This window comes from Scomber japonicus, chromosome 3 (genome assembly GCF_027409825.1).
Source record: "Scomber japonicus isolate fScoJap1 chromosome 3, fScoJap1.pri, whole genome shotgun sequence".
NCBI classification, from domain to species: Eukaryota; Metazoa; Chordata; class Actinopteri; order Scombriformes; family Scombridae; genus Scomber; species Scomber japonicus.
The window spans coordinates 19,346,015-19,371,549 of NC_070580.1; the positions used below are offsets into that span (position 1 = coordinate 19,346,015).

The 25,535-nt window shown below is 39.1% G+C and overlaps 2 protein-coding genes across 2 annotated transcripts in view; one reads left to right on the forward strand and one right to left on the reverse strand.

Annotated features, from left to right (window-relative positions):
* Positions 1–890: 890 nt before the first annotated feature.
* On the forward strand, positions 891–20,164 carry dstyk (dual serine/threonine and tyrosine protein kinase). Its single transcript, XM_053316634.1, has 14 exons — positions 891–1,283; positions 2,686–3,095; positions 8,258–8,764; positions 8,926–9,121; positions 11,216–11,454; positions 13,201–13,284; positions 13,373–13,549; positions 16,353–16,482; positions 16,727–16,883; positions 17,973–18,105; positions 18,226–18,339; positions 18,928–19,042; positions 19,313–19,447; positions 19,565–20,164. Exons 1-14 carry the CDS (start codon positions 1,088–1,090, stop codon positions 19,750–19,752), a joined length of 2,781 nt encoding a protein of 926 aa, XP_053172609.1. The 5' UTR covers positions 891–1,087; the 3' UTR covers positions 19,753–20,164.
* A 4,395-nt stretch (positions 20,165–24,559) lies between these two features.
* The window catches only part of celsr2 (cadherin, EGF LAG seven-pass G-type receptor 2), a 57,355-nt gene continuing 56,379 nt past the window's right edge, over positions 24,560–25,535 (reverse strand). Inside the window, exon 34 of the mRNA XM_053316633.1 lies at positions 24,560–24,696. Within this exon, the coding sequence (XP_053172608.1) occupies positions 24,672–24,696 (25 nt within the window). The 3' untranslated portion in view covers positions 24,560–24,671. The remainder of the gene's footprint in view (positions 24,697–25,535) is intronic.

Here is a 25,535-nt window from a genome sequence, read left to right on the forward strand (position 1 = left end):
CACAGGGTGAGCCATGCTCATGCAGTACTGAGTGAAACTTTGACCAACACAAAAACACTCCTACATTTCCCAGACTGCAGCGCCCAACCACAGGACCCCGCCCTTTCCTCTCCCTCAAGCTTTGGTCTGATCGACTTTCTGTTTTGCAGTGATTTGATTGCTTGGCCTTTGCTATTTTATTTGACAAACCTCGCCCTGCAGCACGGCCACCACCGCAGACTTATCCTCTTCATCTTTGTCATCATCATCACTACCGAGAGAGACAACATTACTTACTCCTATCTGAACTTGTGTCGCCGTCTTTTCTCCGGAGTGGAAGATGTCCTAACTTTAGGAAGATCTTATCTCTTCGGGGGAAAACCGACGTGTTTTTTTTGTCGTGCACAGGCCGTTGTCATTCAGAGGCAACTGTCAAAGTTGGGCCCCATCTTCTTTCCTTCTACGCCGGAGCTGTATGGCTGTGAGACGGATGAAGGCTATGACTGCTGTGCTGGGCCGGAGAGAGGACGGGACTGGGATGCCTTCAGACTAGCGCCGCTCACTTTATCTGGAGCTCAGTTTGGTCACAAAAATACACTTTATTTCAGCACATTTGACGCCTTTGCAGTGTTGGTATGCTCTGTTTTCTTCTCTTCGCTGTCGGCCAGGGTTAACTCGGCTAACACAACATGCAGAAATAGCAGCGACGTTGCTAGCAAACTCTGAAACATTAAACTTCCACAACACTAAAGTTAAACTTGCACTCCCGGAGTTAAGTTAGCCGGCTGTGCTAGTCAGCTTCAACACAACAACAAAAGCCAAATGCCTCACTTTTATCCACTGACAAAAGAGGCTGTCGTCTGTCCAGCACTGACACACTAATGTTTACTCGGACTACAACTACATGAAGCTGTCATTTTTGGTCTGAAGTGATAAACTCAGCAGGTGGGTGAAAAGACTTGCTAACTAACTTAGCGCCTAACTAGCAAAACGAAAGGTGTGATAGCAGGACACTGGTTTGGACGTATTAATTGAGTCTTGTAAGTGTGGCACCTGCTCGGGAGTATTCATTTAGTCTACCTGGTAAAATCTCAAGGAGGACAGCAGCATGGAGGGAAACGTGCAGCAGAAAGCATCTCCTTTAGCTCGGGAACTAACACGGATATTTAACAGCTACAACAAGCACACGATCCAGCTGAAGAAGAACCTGAAGGAGACCAATGCTTTCTTCCGGGAAATCAGGCAAAACTACAGCAATGCTTGTGCATCAACCATGAGCTCGGAGTCAGCTTCTCTGGAGGCAGGTAAGGTTTTGAACACATGGACACTCCTGAGATGCACTTTTAATGTCACAGTGTTTCACAGTGTTCCTGGATCATGACCAAAATAAAACATATTTTCACAGCTTTAACAAGGTGCTACTGCCAACTGATTTCTCCATCAACACATAGCCGGGAAAAAATGCATTAATGAGGGTTTGGAGAAACTAAAGCGATTAAGCCCCCTCTCAAAAGCATGAGCAGACTAAGTGCACCAAATATGCTGAGATTTCTGCACTGGCTAGGAGGCTGAGAGCTGGTCATATCAAGCACTCATTCTTCTCTTTTGCACTAACTATGCCTTGTGTGTGTGTGTATCAGTGTTTAGTTAGCTTCAACATGGGTTTTTTTTTTAACTGCATTTCATTTACAACATTTCATCAAACATTCAGTATTTGGAGCTGTCTTTACCTTTTATGATTCAGATACTTCCATCTATAAAACATTGATTGTGAGAGCACAGGAGTGATGGCATGCTGATTAAGTGTAATGCGTCACATCTGCGGGAGTGGCTTGCTCTGTCAGAGTGGGTGTCCTGTGCACAGAGAAGGTCAAATAATTTTCTCCAGTGTTGAATGAACAATGTTAAGCAGAAGATTAGCCATAATCAGCAAAAAAAGGGGATAATGCCTCCCTTTCATGGCCATAGCCAAATGCATGTCCTCACCTGCTAACTAGATTCATCTTGCAGATGTCTTGGTTACACTTATCTTGACAAAAATGTGCATCACATGATGCTGCGGGATCACACAATTGTTTTCCGTCTGTTATGTATAGCTCTCTTTTGACTGCCTGCTTAGAGTAAAAAAGGTTGTTTAATATAGTACATCCTGCTGCACACAGGTCATGTAGTCAAATGCTCAGCAAAGGTTAGCTTTAATGCATCATGTGAATACCGGTAGAGGAATGCTAGATTAGTGTAACAGTTACAGTAAAACCACATGGAACGTATGGAAGAAAAGAAACTTCTATGTGAATATAAATTAGGCGATTTCTGCTCTCTCCTCTCTTTTGTTATATAACTGGTTTAGACTGTGACTCAGCATCACTGAGGATTATGTCTGATACCCTCAACAACAAGGGTGAATTGGTGCCTCTGTCTGATCCACATCTGAAGGTTAGATCAGGAAATAACCGTTCAAGGAAATATATCAGATTTAAAATGTGTTTGATTTGCTATCAATGAACAGTGATTACTTTATATGCTGAAAAATGATGCTCGGATACAAATTATGTAATTTACTATCCTATTTATGCCTACAGTTATGACCAAGAATTCCTAAAAAAGCAGATTTCTGATCCCAGGAGTGAACACGATTGATTAGGGGTATTGATCATATTTCAGATAACTAACATATACCCCCTCTTGTTCTGTCTCTTCCCTCAGCCCAGTTTAGCTGCATCTCTTTCCCCAGCCACGAGGAAGAGTTCCTACGCAACACTGTGGGCGCTGCCCCATACATCGTGGTACTGGGCCAGGACTGTGCTGCCCGCTACCAGCTGCTCAACTGTCTCCTTGGGGAGAGACTGCTGCCATTGGGCCCAGAGGCCGGCAAGGCTTGTGAAGGAGTCCAGGGCACCGTCTGCAAAAGACGGAAGCTGTGTTTCACCCACGGGAGGCAGACCCGGCTCAGTTTGGCGCTGCCTGGCCAGTATGAGCTGGTGCACCAGTTGGCGGCTAACTGTGGCCGCTGGGATACAGTTCCCCGGGAAGACCTGGAGATCCACGAGGAATGTGAGGACCCAGCACACAGGCTAGCAGAGCTGGAGATCACCCTGCATCATCCACTGCTTCAGGTAGGCTGTGAATAAACTGTGTGCGATGTTGGTCTATTGGTTTTGAATTGTGTTCTCAAACTTGAACTTTTGCCCTTTAACTCTGTGTGTCTAGAGACATAAAGCAGGACTGATATGATAAACTGATAAAGATGTAAGGTGCCATGAGGCATGTGAGATAAGCCTCTAATAAACGCATACTAGGCATTTTATTGAGGCTAACTTAAAGGCAAAGTATGCTCTTTATGAGAGTTGAGAGTAGAAAGCTAACATGAAATTAGAAAATAGAATGGCGCAGTAAAGCTCCCTGGACGGACTCAAACTTGGGACGTTGCGATCAATGGTGAGTGCCCCAGATCAACAGGCACGCCGCTTTTTAGGGACAGTTCTCTTAAGCAGCAGTCCCCAAGCACCGAGCTCTGGCTATATGTTTCAACAAAAAAACAGTTTTTAAAAAAAACACGTTTTCCTGGTTTGTTTGTCTTTCTTTTGTGGTTGTGAAACTGGATTGAACAGAACTGATTTGGGGTTGTAGGCGTAAACAAAACAAGCAATACAAACACCAATATTGCTTTGCTTGCTTGATTTAATACACCTACTGAAAACTGAACTGGGTTGTGGTCTATTTGTTTTTGCAGTTCTGGTTTTCGGTGACATATATTTCCTTGCTATTAACTAACTAACTGTTTTCTTTCTATGTTATTTGTCATTTGATGTGATTCTGACTTGGCCTCCCTATTCATTTAAAAGTGGGAGCAGGCTGCAAAAACTAACTTAAATGTCATGATGTTATTTACTTATCAACCAAGCGTATTCCAGTATTAACCCCCCCCCCCCCCAAGCGTCTTGAAAGAACTTTACTCAAAACTAACTAAGATGAGCAGCATTTGGTGACACCCATTATTGATATCAGCACATTACTAGCTCATTTCCCAGATCTAATAAAGGGTATATGGCACCGATGGCATCTCATTCTGCAACAAGAAGGTTCATTCACTGAATCAAAGAAAGAAAAAAAAAGAATCTGCCTTGTAAAATATATTTTAGATTTTTGCATATGCACATGACTCCCCTTGTACTAGGCCAGTGGGGATGATTGGGTCTCTACAGGCAGACGTGTAGTGTTTAGTGGCTTCAGTTATTTCAGGTGTGGTTAGTTTGGATATTTTCAGAGGAACCTTCAGGTGAATCTCAAACCTGTGCATGGTCCATTTTGTTTGAACATGTCCCTTCACATGAACTCCCTTGACAGGAACAAATACATTAAAATTTAATATTGTGATTATATGATAATGTATCCAAGGTATGAGAAAGACACAATAACGATGTAATAATTTTGATACAGTATTATTTTGCCTTTGTAACAGTTTACAAGGCAGTACTTGGAACAAGTCATTTTATTCACAGTGCAAAGTGTAAATTATAGCTTGTTTTTGTGGTTTCATATGAATAAAAACATCTGATTTTGCATATCTAGGTCATGTTATGATGTACTACACATCAATCTATCTTTTAAGCCCTAATAATGGGTTTCTGTTTTTGTGTGGTGGTATTTCCTCCTGTTGGCCCTGACAAAAGGAAAGATGTTTTTTTTTTTTTCCATCTGTGTTTCTTCTTTTAACCAGCCTTTGCGTTCACCCATGGCTTAGCTCACAAACAGATTACTGAGCAGAGCTGATTATTTGTGTTTTAATATACTTGATTTGTGCTACTGTTCAGGAAGACATTCTTCAGTCTCTTGTTTTAGGCTTGGGCACTCCTTAAAATAGATTCACAAGTTAATGTTGAAGTTACTCGGAAAAAGGAAGAATTGTTGCACACAGATATGCTGGTCTTCAGCCAGTGCGACCTGAAAATCACAATATCTTGTGGGAGTGAATTGATTTAGCAGGGTGTAAGGATTGTAGTCATTCCTTATCATGTGTGACACGTGGAAATTAGTCTCTAATCCTTTAGACCAAGGCCCCTTAGCGAGCATCAGTCAGCCTCAGAAAGTAGGCCTAGTTCTGCCTTGGGGCAGCCCACCCGCCCTGCCCCCTTACGTAATGCCACTGGTCTGGTGCGATTCACATGACTAGGTCATGTAAAAAAAATCCCAAACCCTTTGCTGTGATCAAGTTGCCATAGTTACAACTGATTCCTGGGACACAAAAAAACCCTAAAGGTTCGGTTTTGAGTTTTTCTTTAAGCCCAAAACTATGTTTTTGGATGAGATGTGTTCACAGAAAAGATCCATTCATAACTTTTTTATCCAATACAAATTTCTCTAATGTTGACTTACATTACACACAGACACTGATTGCATCAAAATATTTGTTTAAAACAAAAGTACACCAGTCAATCTGCCAAGTCTCATCCAAGTGGCAACTGCCAGAGTTGAAAAATGAAACTAAGTGCCAGAAACTGCAGTTCCATAATTGGCCACTTGAGGCCGGCTCCAAAACTGATTCAATCACTGTAGACCCCTAACCTGGCTAACACCAGACCTAGGGTCTGGTGAGGAGCCGTTCATTTCCTCGTATTTGAGACGGGATCAATGAATGTCGATCAAATGCTTCTGTACGCTACTGCACAAACTTACAGCCAATCATATCAACGATACATGATGTCGTATCAGAGCCTGTAGGGGGCAGAGTGAACACATCCAAGGAAAAATCATGTAGCGCAAGTTTTTGTTCTATTTTCAAAGTGAACTTGCCTTCCAATTTATTTAGCACACAATCTACTGCTGCTTTGAACAGTTGCTGCACCTCCGTGGCCGCCATGCTGGACGTAAACAGAATTGCTCTATGGTCGTCATCGCCTTAAGCCTGCCTCCCTGTTCTGTGATTGGTTCCCTATCCCAGGCGAAGATTTTGTCTTGGTGGCCATGCTAACTTTCTGAGCGGAGTAGAATCTTGCTGGAATGGGAGCATGGGTTTACCCAGGCTAGTAGACGTCAGTAACGTCAGAATCACAGAGTAGAGCTGTAAACATAGCTGTTGCTGTTTCAGGTCAAATCCTTCGTATGGATCTGGCATTACTCGCTTCATAGTCTATTTGTCATCATGTTATAAAAACGAATATGTTGGTTTAGTTGATTAAATATGGATATAAATTTAAAAAATCTTCTTTCATTACTGCTTCAAGAAAAAGAAAGACATAATAGATTAACTCCTAAAAGGGAAATGTCAGTGCTGGGAGTGAAGCAGTCATTTTACACCCTTGATTGTTTTCACATGTGACTGAAAGATGTGAGATCTGCAATCACAGATAGAGGACACAGGAAGCTTAAATAACTGAGCTATCCATTGCAATAACGTACACTTTATCACAAATTAGAGGCAGAAACAGTCAACCAACTTAAGTGAATGTTTGGATTTATTTACCTAGTTATCTAGAAGTTTTCATCAGCCTATCAACTAATAAACACTGGTTTCTTTCAAACTAAAGTAGCATGCTGCCCTGCTACAGCTTTCTGCTGAATGAATAAGAGATTAACATGTTTAAGTGGGAGTACTGGAGGCACAGAAACTCTCTGCTCACTGTGGTATTCACACACTCCTGCCATAATCACAGCACCCTGCTTTAGAGGCCACCAGATGAGAACTAACTTGCTAATTAGCCTTTCCTTGCTCCCCAGAATTTGACCACCTCGGCTTAAGCACGCAGTGACTTGGAGGACATAAAGGGTGCTAACCTATCGCCACATTTCTAAAATTCTTTGGAGGTACATATTGTGTCATGTTTATTGCCGGTGCTCCATGAATTCACACGAGACAGCTTGCTTGTTCACAAAGAGCTGTGGTATTTACAGTCACACTTAAAATAGATAATAACAGAAGAAATTCTCATGTCTTAAACGGCCATTCGTTTTGTTGTTCTTTGTATAAATGTCAGACAGTAGTCCTTTTTTGAAGACATGCAAAAAACAAAATAGTAACTTCAAAATCGTACATAGACATTCTCTTGAAGGGTTGTTGTTGAAAACTGACTGCATTAAGGCAATTCAGACATTGTATTGATTTTGATTGGTTGTGAACAAATGTTTGCAGGCTATCTTTGTTCCAGAGACTGCTCAGATGGTCTCGGCCCTTGTTTCTTGGAGACAGGACTGACTGTCTCCTTTGTTTAGCAGTGGGTCATTTCTCTGGCTGTCTTTTCCCCCCCGTCATGGTCTCCCTGTCAAGCTCTCTCCCAGTCTATTTTTGTTGTTGTTTGTTATTTATCAAGGGTTAAGAAAACCTTTTTATTTGTGTCATTTTTCTGCCCTGTCACAGACATTCCCAAGACCACCATAAATATTAATGTGCCGTTATGTGTTCCGAAATAGAAGGAGCATGTGATACAAATAAATGTTTTTTTTCCTCCTTTTGCATTGGAATCCCTTCAAACATCTTCTAGCATCAGTTGGCTTGAAAATGTGCTCTAATCGCCTGGAAAACTTTATGTAACAGAAGTTATAGTTTACAGTTAGGACATGGTTGTCTGTGTTTTTAAGTTGACGACAGCAAAGCTGTTAGCATACAGTTCCCTACTTAACTGTGTAGCAGATATGGACCAATGTTTGCATTCATTTGGAGTCTTGTTTCTTGTCATCTGGTGAATGTAAATCTGAAATTTGCTCTCCCTTTTGGCTCTGCATTTGATCTCCACCAACTTACAGAAAGATCTTGCTCTTCATCAACTTTATGTCTGCCATTTGGTGCTGGGAAGGTAGCTTAAAGTGGATTGTCCTCTGAAAAAAACTGTCTTTTGTGGCAAAAGAAAGGCTTGCGAGAGTGAACCAAAACAATAAAGTTATGGGCTGTTACACCAAAACAATGAACTGTAAGACCCTGTAAAACTATATAGGTGGACAGCACAGTCAGACAACAATTCTCTGATTATAAAATTGTGCACTGTACTTATACTTATTTGATCTATTGTTATTACAAAATATATATGTAGCGGTTATTCATTTTCACTTACTTCCATTTTTATTTGCTGGTAGATGGTAGACGTTGGCAAATTAATCAATTGGTGTCCTCAAAGTGGTGTCAAAATAGATACCACTAGGCATAAATGTGAAAATACGTTATTGTTTATTTTAGGTGAACAGACACTTTTTACAGGACCACATTACTTAGTAACTGACTTTGTATAAACAACTTTACTTGTAATGAAAGTAACATTTTTGTGGTTTCTTTGTGGTTCATCATCAGGAAGCGAAGGTCATGGTGGTACCTTGTCCGAGTGTCCAGCCCATAGAAGAGGCCCTGGAGGACTGCACTCGCAATGTGATTCCTATCTTACTTTATGCCATCAACCAGGACTCCCTCAGCACAGAGCAGGTGGCAGAGCTCTGGAAGGTCAAAGAGATGCTCTCCTTTCCCATCTGTTTTATCCGCATCCCTGACACCATGCCAGCAGCCTCCCCAGAACCTGGTCGCCGTGCCGAGAAGGAAAAGGAAAGGGAGAAGAGCCCCCTCCACAAGCAGTTGCTCTCCCTTGGTTTCCTAAACAGCCCAACAGGAAACTGCTCATGTGGGGCCCCTACACAGATGCCCACCCCGGGCGCCAAGCCCCAAAGCATGCTGGGTGAGGCTTTCGAAAGACTGCATCGGTTGCTGGTGCCTTTTGCTCGCCAAGTGCTTCAAAACCAGCAAGTGGAGGCTGCCAATCTACTTAATGGGCTCCATTGTCGCTGTCTAGATCTTTTCATCAATCAGGTCTGAGAATGATGCCTTATGGCGCTGTTAATATGTGTCATTGTTTTACTGCTTCATGCTCATTTGACTGCATTAACAACTTAGCATCAGTGTGCTGTGACCCAAGATGCCCCTGTAAAAAATTAACAGACCTTTGCCCTTTCTGCTTCATCCCCCTGCAGGCCTTTGACATGCAGAGGGACCTGCAGATAACACCCCGCAGGCTGGAGTACACTCGTGAGAAAGAGGGCGAATTGTTCACCTCCCTCATGGCCATTGCTAATCGCAAACAGGAAGAGATGAAGGAGATGATTGTGGAGACACTCAGCAGCATGAAAGAGCAGTTGCTGGAGGATGCTGCCAACCTGGAGTTTACAGGTTAGTAAGTAAGAAACCTGGTTGAATGCCACCAGGCTTTCAGGAGTTCTCTGCTGTCTTTTTTTATTATTATAATTTATGAATAATTTTACTCTGTCTATTTTATGAATGGTGGAACGCACAAAAATTACACTGAACAGTTGGTGTATGTATATCGGAATTAATACATTTGCACTTAAAAGCAAAAACTGTTTGATTAGGACACATTTGATTGGATAAAACCAGAATTTTAGTCCTATAATACAAGCTTTATATGAGAAAAATGTTAAAAAGATGAGCAGAGCGGTGGTGACAGACAATATTTTAAAGCCTAAGTTCGCTTTTATCAAAATAGTTGCTCTGATGTCATCAAATCAGTGCTTAATGTTCACTAAAATCTACAAAATCTAAGTAAGTATCTCCATGAAGATCAGTAAAGCACATAATTAATATTTAATTGTACAGTCCCCCAATCAGGGTCTCTCTTTCTGAATACTTTTAATTAAATTTTAGTTTTTTGTTTGTTTGTAGTATATAAATTACAGTACATGCACTAATTAATTGCAAGCTTGTGAGTTGAATAGATGTTGTAGAAGACATGCTTTGACATCATCAGTAGTTTATCATGTGCTTTCATGTGTGAAGTTTAGTCACCAAAGATAAACTATACATTTTATGTGTAGATTTTTTTTCTAATTCTCACCATGCTTTAGAACTACTCAGTCATGATTTTCCATGCCTCATGCTTCAAATTATGACGTCAAAATACATTAAAAAGTAGTGATTCTTTAAATGTATTAATGTACTTTTTTGTTGTAACAAACAATCTTTATGATTACAAATTTTGATTTAGGCCTCTGTTTGATAGAATTATAACTATAGCTATAATAAATGATGTATGACTGATAAAACTTCCTACAAAACAAGGCATATATTGTATAAAATTGGAAACATAGTCTTCATTTGTACATTTTATTTTAGGTTCAAGGGAGTGGGAAACGTGATTGCTGTTATAGTCTTCAATAACTTTGATTCTGTGGTTTAACATTTGATTATGACCACATGTGTGCCTTATTTTGCTTTAATTTTTTCCAGTTAATAGGAAATGACTCCTACTTATGTCCCCATTACAAAAAATGGCTGATTTGTGGTACTCAAGTTTGAGCCTGTTCAGATTATTCTCGTTCAATTCTTCTTAGATTTGTGATATTGCTGATGTGTCTCTGAGGGAGACAAAATAGACAACCGGCTTGTCTGTTCTATACTGACCATGGGTCTCAAGTCTGCAGCCTGACTCAGACCTGCACGGACATGGCTGAGCCGGCTCTATTTCACAATCTGCCCTTTGTCACTTGATCATTATGAGTCTCTTGGTTTTTGCTTTCTGTTTGATTTTATTCTTCTTTCCACGGTTGGTTCAAAGAAGCAGGTTTACTGGGTTAACTGGCTTACTTTGCTGAGCAAAACCCAATACAGTAGTTTCAGAACATGTTTCAGAAATAATTAGGTGTATTGGTAATTAGTAATTAGTCAGGAAACCAGCCATACACATATTTTACATTTCTACCATATTAAATGGCTTTAACCAGATGTTTTTTCCTGCTCTGGCATAGCACTAACATAGCAATCAAACCTGGCAGTATGAGAGTAGCCTTGCCATAAAGGACACACTTATTGATTGAAACCAGAATGTATAGTGACTCAGACATAGAAAATGATTAATGATTATTAGGTTAGGTGTTAGGTGATTTGGCAGTACATATTCATGAGAAATTTTGAATTTCAAACCACTAAGCCCCCATAGGATATCTTTAGTATTTGATTAATGTTATTATACACAGACATTTTAATAAGAAATATAAAAAAATAACAAAAATCCATGAATTGACAGCTATAACTCCATAGGAATTGTGTTAAAATGTATTTTAGAAATGAATTCTGTGCAGTTGTAATTATATAGTTATAATCAGTATAACATTATATAACTATATTATATAATTAATACTATATAATTGTTTTTTAACATTGTACAGTTTTTCTTGCCAAAATGATAAAGGGAAATTTGCATTTTACCACATGAATGGGAAGTGCTAAGCTGCTTTCTTTCAACTGCAGACATCATCGTAACAACTAATGGAGAGCCTGTTACGTCGAAGGAGATCAAATCGTGCATCCATCAGATCCAGGAGCTGATAGTGGTTCGCTTGAATCAGGCTGTGGCAAATAAGCTGATCAGCTCTGTGGACTATTTGAGGGAGAGCTTCGTAGGAACTCTGGAGCGATGTCTCAACAGTCTGGAGAAGTCGCACATTGAATCTTCAGTCCACAATATCACCTCCAATCACCTCAAACAGGTGGGCAGCAGTCTGTGTTTCTGACAAAGAGCATTCTTATTTGGTGTAAATATGCTTAAATGTGAGCAAATATCATGAATTTCTGTTATAGGAGACCTATTATGATAATTTTCCTTTCTATATTTTCATTCTGGGACTCCACTACAGTAGCTTTGCATGATTCACTGTTTAGAAATGTTTTGTTTATCACATACTGGCCCTTTATTTTCAGTTCAGTAGTTTGTTGTGTAGACATTGCTTGATTTCATCTAAAAGATTTTCAGTCATGGCTGAATATTTAGCTGAAAGCGACAACAACTCAACTCTCACAAGATTTCAGAATGAGACTTCTCCCTGAGCAAGATTTGGTTGGTTGATTAGTTACCCATTGGAGATGACAAGCACACTTCCAGTGGGTAAACAATTTATTTTGCTGCGTAATGGGAAAACTCTCAAAGTGTGCCAGTGTGACTCAAGTCATGGCTAGGCAAGAATACCTCCTAAACAATGTAAAAATGCTATAATGTTACTAGAGCTGAGCAGTGAACTTGCACACTGCGTGTGGAGCAGATGATCATATAAAGAAATCCGTCATGAGCCGCGGTGACTCTGGCTGAAAGTAGACAAACAGTTGGAAACAATTCAGACCTGTCTAAAGACTGAATTACTTTTACATACCTTTACCTCATTGTTTGTCTCTCTGGCCATGTTTAATATGAACATCACACATTGTAACATTACATATGACAGAAAATAAGGAAAAGCATAATAAGTCCTCCTGAAGTGGGTGAAGTAGTAGTAATAGTAGTAGCTTTTTGTCATTATATTGAGGGTCAGACAACAATATAATGACATTTAGATAGGACTCCCTGAGGCATAAAACATTTAAAACAATTAAAAACAATTTAAGACATAAACAAACTAAACTAATTTAAAAGTAATCAATAAGGGCAATAAAGTGCAATATGCAATATTATAGGTGCAAACGCAGCAGACAGCAGCAATACTTTGTTGTAACAGTAGGCTATATATATATATATATATATATATATATATATATATATATATATATATATATATATTACACAGTAAAAGAGTTTAATAGTCCTCCAGTGAGTGTGTGTGTGTATGTGTGTGAGGGGAGCGTCTCATATCTCATCAGTCTCCTGTTGACTCTCGATGCAGCATTTTATCCTTACCTTCTGCTTCTTTGTGATGTTTGTGTGGATGTTTTTATGTTTTATTTGTTATAACCTATTTTGTTTTCATATTCACTCATTTATTTATTTACCTATTTCATTTTTCTTTCTCTGTTCTTCTTGTTTGTTGTTGTTTGTTTTGTTTTTTTTCTTTCTTTTCCCCCACACGTATTGGTTTGCCTCCTGGTGTCCTGATGTTTGTGGAGAGAAAGTTTTTTTGTTTTGTCTTTGTAAGCTTTAAAATCAATAAAAAACTATTTTAAAAAGTTAGGCTAGAAACTGATAAAAGTGTAGAGGAAGTTGGTACATCACTCTTCTTCCTCTTCTCTTCAGTAACGTTGCTGTTATTACATATGCATTTACACAACAAGGCAACATTTTATTGTTCACTAACTGAAGGTTTGTAAGGAAGCAAAAGAGTCTGAAACAGTCTGTGACAGTGAAACACTGCCAGAATGGAGAACTGAAAAAAAGAACCACAGGTGTTTACACCGATAGACAGCATATTATGGTTACTTGCACTGTACATTTTCCTATTTTCTTATTTTCCTATTCATATCTTTTCCAGTTGTTAAATGCTGCCTATCATGTGGAGGTTACCTTTCATTCAGGATCCTCCGTCACTCGACTTGTCTGGGAGCAAATCAAACAGGTGAGTATCTGAAACAGTTGTTCCAAAAGGCTCTGTGAATGGTTCCTTCTGAAGGAATGTTTTTTAAATAACTTTGTTTCTCTCCTAGATAATCCACAGGATAACATTTGTCAACCCCCCTGCCATCACTCCAGAGTGGAAACGGAAAGTGGCTCAGGACGCCATAGAGAGTCTCAGTGCTGCCAAACTGGCCCGAAGCATCTGCTCCCAGTTCAGGACCCGCCTCAACAGCTCCCACGAGGCCTTTGCAGCATCCCTGCGTCAGGTTAACTTTCTCTTCTTTACTTCTTTTATTCTTCTTTTTTTCAACATCTTGCCTCTAGTAAAACATATAGTGAGTTTTTATGATCTTACTCTTGAATATTGAACATTTTTACTGCCATCAAACCACTAGTACATGTTAGAGGTTCAGAAAGAGTTCAAGTTCAGATTACAGAAGGTTTAGCAAGGATTCAACTCCAGCTGATTCTTCAAAAGTTTTTTTCAGGCTTAGGATTAATGTGTGCTTGAGATGGTTTTGTGGTTTTTAAATGTCTTTCGTAGGCTTTGTGGTTGTTAGTTCAATGACAGTGAACTTGTAATTAAATGATCTACATAAATAATATTAGTTTGCCTTGCCAACATTAAGAGGAAAATTCTGGTTCAGCACAGAATATGTGGTGATGTTAGAGACTGATGGATGAAGTTTTCACCTCCTGAGCTGCTAAAAGATGTATCCATGCTCATAAATTATACACCACCACAACTTTGAATGGAACTGCTATAACCAGAGAGATACTACAGATTTAAAAAAGGAGAAAACTGAACAGAGATTTTCAGACAGAGGATGTATAGATGGAGGCAGGCAGGCTGAAATGTGGTAGGAACTGATGCCAATATAACACTAAGGCACTATAATCAAAAGGCATAGGGAGAATTTGCACCAGGGTGACAGAACATTAGATGACTTGTTTTTGCGTAAAGCCATGGCTGGTTAGCATGGCTGCTTTTTTATATATAGCTTTGCTGTTTTCAAACACATTTCTCAGCTCAGAGTTTGTACGAGCTGTGGAGAATGTCCCCACTGACTTCACTTCCTTTGACTGTGAAATTTACTGGTGATTTATCTATATATTAGTACTTTGAAAGCCTTTATAGCCTTAATAGCCTTTATAACTTCTCTATGTGTGATTAATGGGAACACTCAGGGCTGGTAACTGAGCAGTAAGAGCACCAGTAATTGTTTCCTTTTTGACATTTATTAAAACACTTACATTTTCCGTGAGCTCTACAATATCTTTTCACATATCAATCAGCTTTTAATTGTTTTCACTGAGCTTCAGCAGCAGGCCCTGCACAGCTCACGGTTTAGTGTTTCACTCGACTTCACTTGCTTTGCCTTTTAAGTCCCAATATGCAAATAGTTACTACTCCCTCCTTGAAATCCCTGACAAATCAGTTTCAGTCAAATTGCTCTGATGATAATCATCACATGACAGACAGTGTGGGTCACATCACTGACTGCATTTCCATGCTTGCTAATTCTTCACTCTTAATACGGTTACACAAATGTACTGATTAATTGTGGCAGTTTTACAAAGGAGGTGATGTTGGGTGATGCTTTGTGCATTCGGGGCTTCTGATGCACAGAAATATCCTAATTTAATTTAGTTATTTTGCTGTCCGAGTGATTGAGTGTCGTGCAAGCGAGTTAACCTAATAAAATAACATTACCATCACATTCCTGTCAGAAATAACAGAGTTACAGAGCATCCATGAATAATAGAGATAATATGTTGGTATGCTGTATGATATGGATGAGGTATTGCAGTGAATGTGACTTTAAATTGTAAATGAAGGCGAAAAAAGCTTTCAAGATCACACAAGAAATTAAAAGCAGGGTCCTTTTTCTGTGCTGGAAAGAATACACCATAGAGACAATGAGAACTCTTTATTATCCCCAAAGTTACAACAGTGTAATGTTAATGGACTGATAGTGAGTGACGTAGTGTTCAACCTGTTTTTGCATGTCAGAGAATCCAGACCCAGTTTATTGCAGGAAACGTCACAATTTTGCTGCAGGTGTCTTGTTTCATAGTTAGTCTGCTTTTTATCATCTGCTGCACAGCATCTGATCCAAACACTGGCATTTGTATGACAGAATTAACACCTGATAAATTTGTGAGTAGAATTGTGTAGTAGTGTTTATGTAATAGGCAAAATCAGAGTGGATTAGCACAAAATGAAGATCAAACATGTTTTTTATACTGTCTGAAGCTTTCTCATTGATGCAACAGAAAGTTTTGTTTAGCATGATTAAACTTTTTTCGTGTAGTTTTTGACAAATGTTTGTCTCCCCACTTGCAAGTGGCACATCATGTAGAGTTAAAGATGCAAAAGGTTCATCCATTATCTGAAACTGATAGTTGCAAAGTTGCTTATGTTGGAAATATGGAGGAACTCAGCATACTTAATCAAGCAAAAACAATATTATTAAATAACAAACGTCATCAAATAAAAAAACTGATGATAGTTGATTTAATAGTATAGTTGTACAGTTGTTTTAATCTGATTATAATGCAAGGAATTAATATGATCAATAAGCAATTTGCCAGGAAACTAAACACAGTGTTCACATTTTGTAAGTTTATGTTGAAATCAAAACGAAGTGTCAAGGACATGACATGAAGCCAGTGGAGGAAGTATATGAAAACAGCTGCCTAGACAGACATGAATTTACTGTCACCCTCTGGTCACAAAAATGAAATAAATCAAGGAGTTACTGTGTGCTGGACAAGAACCCTACATTAACTGCTCTGATAAATTACGACATCTTCAGAGAGGTCAATGCAAATGGTCAGCAGTCTGTGAGAACTTAAAGGTGATCGTTCTTGGCAACAGTTCCTATGGTGATGCCACTTTTATGGTGTTTCAATGATGTAGTTTGATGAAAAGAGGACACAATTAGTTGTGGCACGATGTGACCAAGAAGATAAATTCAAAAATGAAATAATTTTGAGTCATTTAGCAGCTGTTCACCGTTGTTAGTGCTAACCATGAGATGTTATGTCATGTGTCTGTGTTTGTAGCTGGAGGAAGGGCACACAGGCCGTCTGGAGCGCACTGAGGACCTGTGGCTGCGTGTGAGGAAGGACCACGCCCCTCGACTGGCTCGTCTGTCTTTGGAGAGCCGCTCTCTGAGGGATGTGCTGCTGCATGGTGAGTCATCCCCACAAAATCCTGCCTGCTCACGAACACTCACAAAACTCAGTGTGCTCACATGTTGCTGCAAAAACAAACCTTTGTTTGAATTTTATAAATGGTATCTTTTGCACAAGGCCAAAATCAAGAGAGACGGTAATCATCTACATTCATAAATTAACTTGCACAACTTTTTCATAAACTTTTCTTTCACTTTAAGTTTGAAAAACAAAACAAAACTGGTTTTGTTTCTTTCTTACAGGCAAGCCTAAGCTTGGACGAGAATTGGGCCGGGGCCAATACGGAGTTGTGTACTTGTGTGACAGTTGGGGAGGACACTACCCATGTGCCTTAAAGTCTGTGGTCCCGCCTGATGATAAACATTGGAACGACCTGGCTTTAGAGTTTCACTACACAAGGTCAGTTGGTGAGAGTGAGTAAAAATAGCACTCATACATGTGAAGACGGCTGCTTTGGCAGATCTGGTAGAAAAGTCAATGCTCATCAAACCTGGCAGTGCATTTCACTCATACTCAAATGCACAGCGTGGAGAAATCCACACACACCAGTTGCATTTATCAAGGGTAGCGATCATTTCATTTGGACGTGACAGTTGCTTTGTTATAAAGACTTCAGACTACACCCAGCTTATAAAAACATGACTTGACGGTTTAGGCCTGAAGGCTGTTCAGTTGACGCATCACAGGTCATTTCAAGTGACTGTGCTGTATTAATGCTCATCTGCTTCAGCTGTCACAAATCAGAGGAATGCAGAACCTTTTCAAGCCATGCTGTGACTGATCCAATGTTTAATAAACCTCACATTAATACACAATGACTTGAAGATGACAGATTGTCTTTCAGATCATATGTCACGTCAAGTCACGTATAAAGTAAAAATCTGGTTAGGACATTCCAGACAGATGTTTTATTCATACACACGTGTACACACACAGACCTAGTCAAAAGCTAAACAAATAAAGTGTCTTTAGATTATTCTAAAAACAGGACTGTGCTAGTGCAAACTGTAAATCAGCTGGCAGACTGTTACATACTTAGGAGCATGAACACTAAATACTCTGTCACCTAATTTGGAATAAACTCTGTGAACTTTGAGAAGAAGGCAATCGTAGGAGATGAGAGCGCTGCCTGATTGATGAAATGGAAGCATGTCAGATGTATATTTAAAGGCCAGGATATTTAATGCTTTGTAGACCAGAAGTGAAATCTTAAAATCAATTATATAATGGACAGGAAGCCAGGGAATCTAATGTGTTAATGTTATCCAAGTACAGTGAGATGTACAGTTGAATATCTGCATAACCATGATAACAGATTTTGTAATAGAGCCAAGTGGAAGCATATACAAATTAAACAGTAGAGGTCCAAGAATGGAGCCTTGTGGGGCTCCATAAAGCATGTCAAATTTGAGCAGAAATCACTCAGAGGAACAGTGAAATATGACTGAAATATTATTATTTTCTTCCTTTTGGTGTGTGTTACTGTAGGACCCTGCCAAAGCACGAGCGTCTGGTGGACCTGCATGGCTCCGTGATTGATCACACTTACGGAGGCGGCTCCAGCATCGCTGTGCTGCTTATCATGGAGCGGCTGCACAGAGACCTCTATACAGGCTTGAAGGTAACTGACAACGCCATAAATAGTAAAGGAAATGTATTATTGTTAAAGCATCGAATTCCTCCTTCTCACTTCAGCTGTTTTTCTTTCTTGTCTTTGTTTTGTGTCGTCCATCTTTGTTAGGCTGGTTTATCAATGAAAGAGAGACTTCAGATCGCTCTGGATGTGGTGGAGGGGATCCGCTTCCTGCACAGTCAGGGCCTCTTGCACAGAGATATAAAGCTAAAAAATGTTCTGGTGAGTGCAGATCGAACTCAGCAAACATATGGAGTCTGTGACTGTGGCGGTTTTCTGTATCTTACATCACCTCATATGATCCATTGTATTGATGCACTGTACACTGATTTATCAGCAAAATGTTGCCAAAAGTAACAGCTTAAAAAATCCACAATGCTATTGGTCCATTATTACTTACAAAGATGTTATTTGGCCATTCAATTAAGTATATAAATAAAACTGTGTTTAAAAATAAATTCTTACATTCATTCATGATTGTCTAGATCTATATAAAATGAAGCATTATTGAGGTGTATTTTGTACCTTAAAATGTATTCTGATATTAATTCTGGTAATATATTATATATATACAGAATTTGATGTTTCGACACCTGTAATGTTTTTTCAGAAAGGAAAAATACTGAAATGCTTGAAGTAACTAATGTTTGAAGAACTTCTGCCCCAAATGTACTGATTGTTTAAAACATGTTTGCTGGCTTTTTCAGCAAAGGCAGCTGTTTTTTTTTTCCTTTTTCTTTTTCTCTTATGTTTCTGACCAAACAAGCGCTCAACTTTCTCGATACCTGTTGTCCCTTATTTGTCTTCTAGTTGGACAAACAAAATCGTGCAAAGATCACTGACCTGGGCTTCTGTAAACCAGAGGCCATGATGTCTGGCAGCATCGTTGGAACCCCCATTCACATGGCTCCAGAGCTGTTTACAGGTACGATCACACTGTCAATAATTACATCACAAAGCAGCTCCTGTGACTGAACTTCAAAGAGCTTAATTGGTCAGATGTGTCTGAAAACTCGGCTACCGATGGCTCACAAAAGATCATGCCACATTCCTTTTGTAGTCACTTAACATGTCAAACATGTTACATAACCTTTTACATACAGTACATTATGTCATTATATCTTATGTCAGAATTAAACCTCCTAGTTTAGTTTTTTAAGTTAAACTTGTGAAATTGTGACATTTCTTCTGACAGGAAAGTATGATAACTCAGTTGACGTCTACGCCTTCGGGATCCTTTTCTGGTACCTCTGCACTGGTTCAGTTAAACTCCCAGAAGCCTTTGAGAAATGCTCCAGCAAAGACCAACTCTGGAATAACGTTAAAAAAGGTAATTAACGTGAAGTATGAATGAATAAACTAACGATCTGAGGACTGTTTTTTGTTTTTGGTATGTTTTTGTCTGATTGTCTGTTGGGGGCCTCGCTTGCATCTGTGTCGTCTCCAGGTGCCAGACCAGAGCGGTTGCCTGGTTTCGACGAGGAATGCTGGCAGCTGATGGAGGCCTGCTGGAATGGAGACCCTTCCCAGAGGCCCCTGCTCGGTATTGTGGAGCCCAGCCTGCAAAGCATCATGGTCCGACTCTGCAACTGCGGCTCGGAACAGAAAAGCAGCAGCCTTGAGGACTCAAACTGAAAACACTCCAGACAAACTAACACACGTGTGATAGGGATTCTGATCAGAAAAGTATTTTTGTTGTATTTATGAAGAAAGGAGGTGAACAGGCGACCGATGAATTATGTCCTCCTTGTTCACAGATGTTGGCTTTACGTTATTTATGAGGAGTTGATACAGACCAGAAGTTTGCAATATGTGTGTTTTATTGTTTGTGCTTTGTGTATTTGTATACAAACTCTACAATACGCTTTGCTCGTAGCTGTCGTGCTAATTGCTACTGTTATTTCATTGTTACTAGATAAAAATTGTTTTAAAAATAGTCCATTCCCAGTATTATGAAAAAAATGATTATATAAAAGATTAATTTTAGATTGTATTTAAACTGAACATGTCTGCATCTATACATCTTTTTTTAATAAAATGATCTGTTACACAATGATTGTGTCGTAAGCTGTTGTTCGGTGGTTATTGCAGAGTTTGACTTAGGTAAGAAAGTTTTAACAGCACTTTATGGTTCATGACCTCTCAAGGTGAAGCAGTGTCTACTTGCAGTTTTAGGTGATTTATTTCTATCATCTTATTTGAACTAAACTTAAAAGGCTTGAGGACATGCAGTTTTTAAAAAGAAATGATTTTTTTTTCTTGCTTTCCTGTCTTGTTAATTAGTCTTTGTGACCCTTCAGATTTTATCTTGTGATCCTTCACCAGTTGCAAGTAGTAGAACACATTCAGGAGAAATACTGCTTGTTTTAGGGCTGTAGTTACAACAACGAGTGAACATGAACACTTCTATCACATTCAGCTGCTACGATGACAAAGCTGGAGAATCACAGCAATGTAAGATCCGTTTTTTTTTTAATCTCCTCAATAACCAATGTTACCATTTAACTTTGAATTAAATATGAATTTATTACTGATTGCTAATATGAATTATATATGATATAATAATAAGTTGAATTAAAATGTCTTCATTAACATTTAAGATCCAATTCTTTAATCAAAGACGAGTTAAATCAGTATTGACAGCAGTAATCATTTTCAGTTTAACATAAATCTTGACTTTGTTTCCTTTGCAGGCTCAGAAGCAGCTGCAGCTCAAAAGGACGGTTAATTAACTGGAAGTGAAGTGTCTGTATCTGAAGATGAGAGCTGAGCGTGATGAACAGACGGGTAAGCAGCAACAGCGCCATCTAGTGACATTTTTATGAGCCTGAATGCAAAACAACTTCATTGCATCCTACAATACTGTCTGTCGATTTAAAAACACTGCCACCTAAAGGTGTGCTTGCTGTTTGACAAAGACAACTTTCATACTTTAAAATATTTGTGTTTAAATGATAAAAACATTTATAACCACAGTAATTGTCAATATCCGATCATCAGAGCAGCCCCCATGATGAGTCACATTTTTCAGAATTAACAATTTGGATAATCACAACAAACCTCCTCACCCGTCATGTGAATGAAAGTATAGTCGGTTTGGACAGATTTAGGGAAATTTTGGAGAGCCCAAAAAACGACTTAGTTAGTACTACTTACTTGAAGAAATGATCCTCTAAATCACATATTTTGTTTAACAAGATTATAACTGTCAGTTGGTACAGTACTGAATCAATTTATTATGACAGATTTATGATGATAAAAAAATGCTTTGATCAAAGTCATCAGACATCAAGTGTATTTCCTCCTCCGGAACGTGCAGGATAGTTCATTGGTCAGAATTATTGTGCTTATATCAAACCGTTACATTGTTGGCACGCTACTTAGAAACTTGAAGTCTCCGTCAGACATATTTCATGTCTCAGTTTGCTGTAGTGGAATTTCATGTGTTTCTTTAGGCTCTGATTGTTTCATATTTTTTTTAAGAATAGTTTATTAAAATCTAATTTTAAGCCTGAGCAGAAAGCTTTACATGGCTCACTATACAATCCAGTGTAGGAGTTCACTTATAGGCCCAGCTAGGTAGGCCTGCCCTCTAAAGCAGTTTTTCATGTCAAGGACCCCTAAACTGACACGGACCCCAAAACGATTTTTTGCTTTTAGTTGTTTTATTACAAAAACTGTATGAAACCCATAACCAACATAGTCATAAATTCTGTTATGTTAATTATGGATGGATTTATGGTGAAAATAGATTATTCCCATTTTTTCTGGGGACCCACTGAAACCTCCATGAGACCCCTTTGAGAACCACTGCTCTAAAGTTTGCAGATTCTGGAGCAGCCAATAGTACTGAGGTTTAATACACCATGTAGGTTTTGGGGACCCACTATTGGCCAAGTCATAGCACAATTACTGCTGCCTGAAGGAATAATTTGACATTTTGGAAAATGTCTGTTGAGTTAGATAAAGTATATGAAAGGACTGATAGGGTCTACCGCTCTCATGTTACAGTAAATATGAAGCTAGAGAGTATGGGTATAAAATCTGCTTTACAGCAACTCTTAAAAGCAGAGTTACCTTTGGGCAGAGCCCGGTCAGCTGTTTCTGCTGATATGAAAGCCAAAAAAATCCAACTCTCAGCAAAAAGCAAAAAAGAATATTTACTTAAAATGTTTTATTATGAATTATTCCTTTAAATTTCAGGCATGTTAAAATTTCTCCTAACTGTAAACCAAACTGAGGAGAATCTTTCAGAAACCATCAAATCAAATCTGAAAAGTCTATCATTGTTGTTTTATGACAAAATAAAATGAAATTTGACAACTTTCTTCATTTGTTCAAATTTCAGAGTTGATGTACAATGTTTCTTTTACTTTGGAAATCATAAACTTGAGTCTGTGAATGAGCATCTTTCTTCTCACGTTGTCTTTTTCCCCTACATCCATTGAAAGGTGCATGGTGACTTTTTGCTTCATTTATTTTTGATGCAACAACTCAGTCTCCAGCAGGGATCATTACAGTTTAATATTGTCATATTTGGCTTTATTAAATGCTCCTGTGAGAGCAGAAACACAACCATACCACCATCTTAAAAACTGTAACTGTCTCTTTTACTCATTGAATTTTGGTGAAATCCCTTACAAAGTTAATCCACATAGAAAAATGCCAGCCAGAGATTAACCTGTATCACTACACTTTAACATCTGCAAAAGTGGTTGTGGTGGTTTACACACCAGATAAGAACAGTAAAACAGGAAGCTTCAGCATCAAAGGGGTGTCTCATGAAGCAGGATTTCCATTCAAGCCAGGCTTACTTCAGTAAATTGGACTTGTTTTCAGGAAAATCTGGTTTATAAAGGAGATTTGAATGAGCTACGATGGAGACGTATTCTCCTTCTGTGTGTCATTAAATAGTACAGACTTCATGTAACAGATGTTTGTTGGCTGGTACTTTTTTATAGAAAATATCTGATTATTCCACTTGTATGTACAAACAGTACCCTCACATCCACAAACAGCTGTGTGTTTATGTAAAATACATTATACAGGAAAACAAAAAACACCACATTTTAAAAAAGTGATGTGATTTGACTTGGCACTGATAGAAATTTGAGGTAAGATGGAAATGGTAGAAAACAGTTTAATCAGTAAAAACAGGAGCGGCGGAGTAAAAGAGACAATCCTCTGTTGTGATACCAGAGTAGATATAAATATCATGATTGACCTGCGAGTGATTCTTATGGCATCGCAATAACATTTAAATGTTTACATTGAATTCATACAGCTGGTAAAAATGGCATCCACACATCACATCAATCTGACTGAAAGTAGATAAAAGATCATTTCCTCCTGGGTATTAAGAGTGTGTGAAGGAAGTGTACATATTTACTTAGATGATTCATTTAGAGATATGTTCCATTTACAGGCTCCTCTGTACAGTAAAAATGGGTTACAGCTCAAATAGTATTACAGCACAAGTTTTCATGTGTTTCATTATTTTACAAAAGACAAAAGCTCCGTAGCTAATCTATAAAATACAGCTGTTAAGTCACTGAACTGAAATGAATGCGTTCATCTCTCAGATGAAGCGAAGAACGAGAGCGTTTTTTACGTCCGTAAAAAAAATGCTCTCAGTGATTTACAAAGGAAAACAAAAGTTCATTAAGTCTTTTTTTAGGTCTGCACATGCAGGTTTGCACCCTCGTTGATGTGAGGGAATGAAGGCTGAGCAGTGCAGAAAGCCGTCAGTCTCTCCAGCTGCAACAGCTGTCGCCTCGGGGGAAATCATCCTTCATTAATGAGAAATAGCTTATAATGGAGCATCCAGTGATGAGCAGATCCAGCGATTCTTTCCTCCCTGTTTTCAAGTTCAGTTCATGTATCTGTGAAGAGCCTCTGTTTGTAGTGGTGGGCTCGCTTCAGGGTGGGAATGGTCCATTTGTGCCTCTTGGACACAAAAGTAACTGGAAAAACCTGAGTCTGACCTCTGATCTCCGACACAGAGCAAACCTCAGACTGGCACCAACAGCTCCAACAGTGACGTAAGCATAAAAAGTAGCTATGTATGAAGCAAGGAATTTCCCTGAATGTTTGCAAGTCTACGGCTAAATGACCCACCCGAAAAGCATGACCTCTTTATTGTTCCACAGTCTTCAAAACAAAATATATATCCTGGAACAAAAAAACTACCAAAACAAGAAAACACAACAGAAAATCTGGGTGGTAAATAAAAAAGTGCATTGCTTCAAGTATGTAAACAAAATCATTTGTTTAAAGGGAGAGTGATGCTCGTTCCATCAGTGTGCTCGAGCCCGGGCCAGTGCAGTGACTCCTGAGGTTTGGCACACATGTATGAACTCACACACACACATACACACACAAACACACACATACAGAGACTCCTTCAGAGGATCATGTTGATGAGGGTGGGAGATTCCTTCTTTTTCCACTTGTTTTTAAATTTTTTAAGGGGAAGTCCGGTGCTCCCTTTTTGCAGTCAGTGTTGAGGAAGGAGGCTCTATGACCTGCAAAGACACACCCCTCCATCAGTGCAGTCATATGGAGGTGTTGCAGTGGCTGCTGGGAAACAGGGTGAAAATGGAAGGGGAGGAGGAGAAGGAAAAAGAGGAGGGTGAGTTGAGGATGGGATGGTGGGGGTGGACCAATGCAGCACAGCACAAGAAAGAACACACACACACACACACACACACACACACACACACACACACACACACACACACACACACACACACACACACACACACACACACACACACAGACACAGTAATGGATGGCAGATGCTAAAATGATGCACCAATCTGAAGACAGTGATCCTGATTTGTTTGAATGAGGATCAGTGCTTCATGGGATAAAATTAAAGAATAAAAATCTATGATTTTTTTTGGAAAGAGAAGGAGCAGAGAAGGTTGATTAGTAAACTACAGTTTATTTTTTACTGTAAATAAACTCTACTGTATTTCAAGAGTTGAGTGATTAAAAATGCCTTTGAGAGACATAAATACACACGTATATGTTCATGCCTTAACCAGACGTGAGATTCCTCCTGTCCACTGTGTCTTTGGACTCATTTAAAGTAGTACAAACATACACTAAACCTTTAGACATGCAGCTGCAGCTTTTTATCCACAGATCAGTGCAGTAAAGCAGGTTAAACTCCACTGTTCTCATCCAGTGCTCTAACTCATAGTAATTCATGCAGCAGACAATTAACTTGATGCACCAGATGGTTTGTTACACGGAACCATCTGAGAAGGCGTCCATGGAAACAGTTTGGAAAAGAGCAGACGCTTTCAAAAAATACTCGCCAGGTGATTGGATGAACCAACTGTCTATCATCGTCTTATCTTGCGAGGCAGCTGGATTTGTAACGGTGATTGGTCAAGCTCGTAACTTGAAGC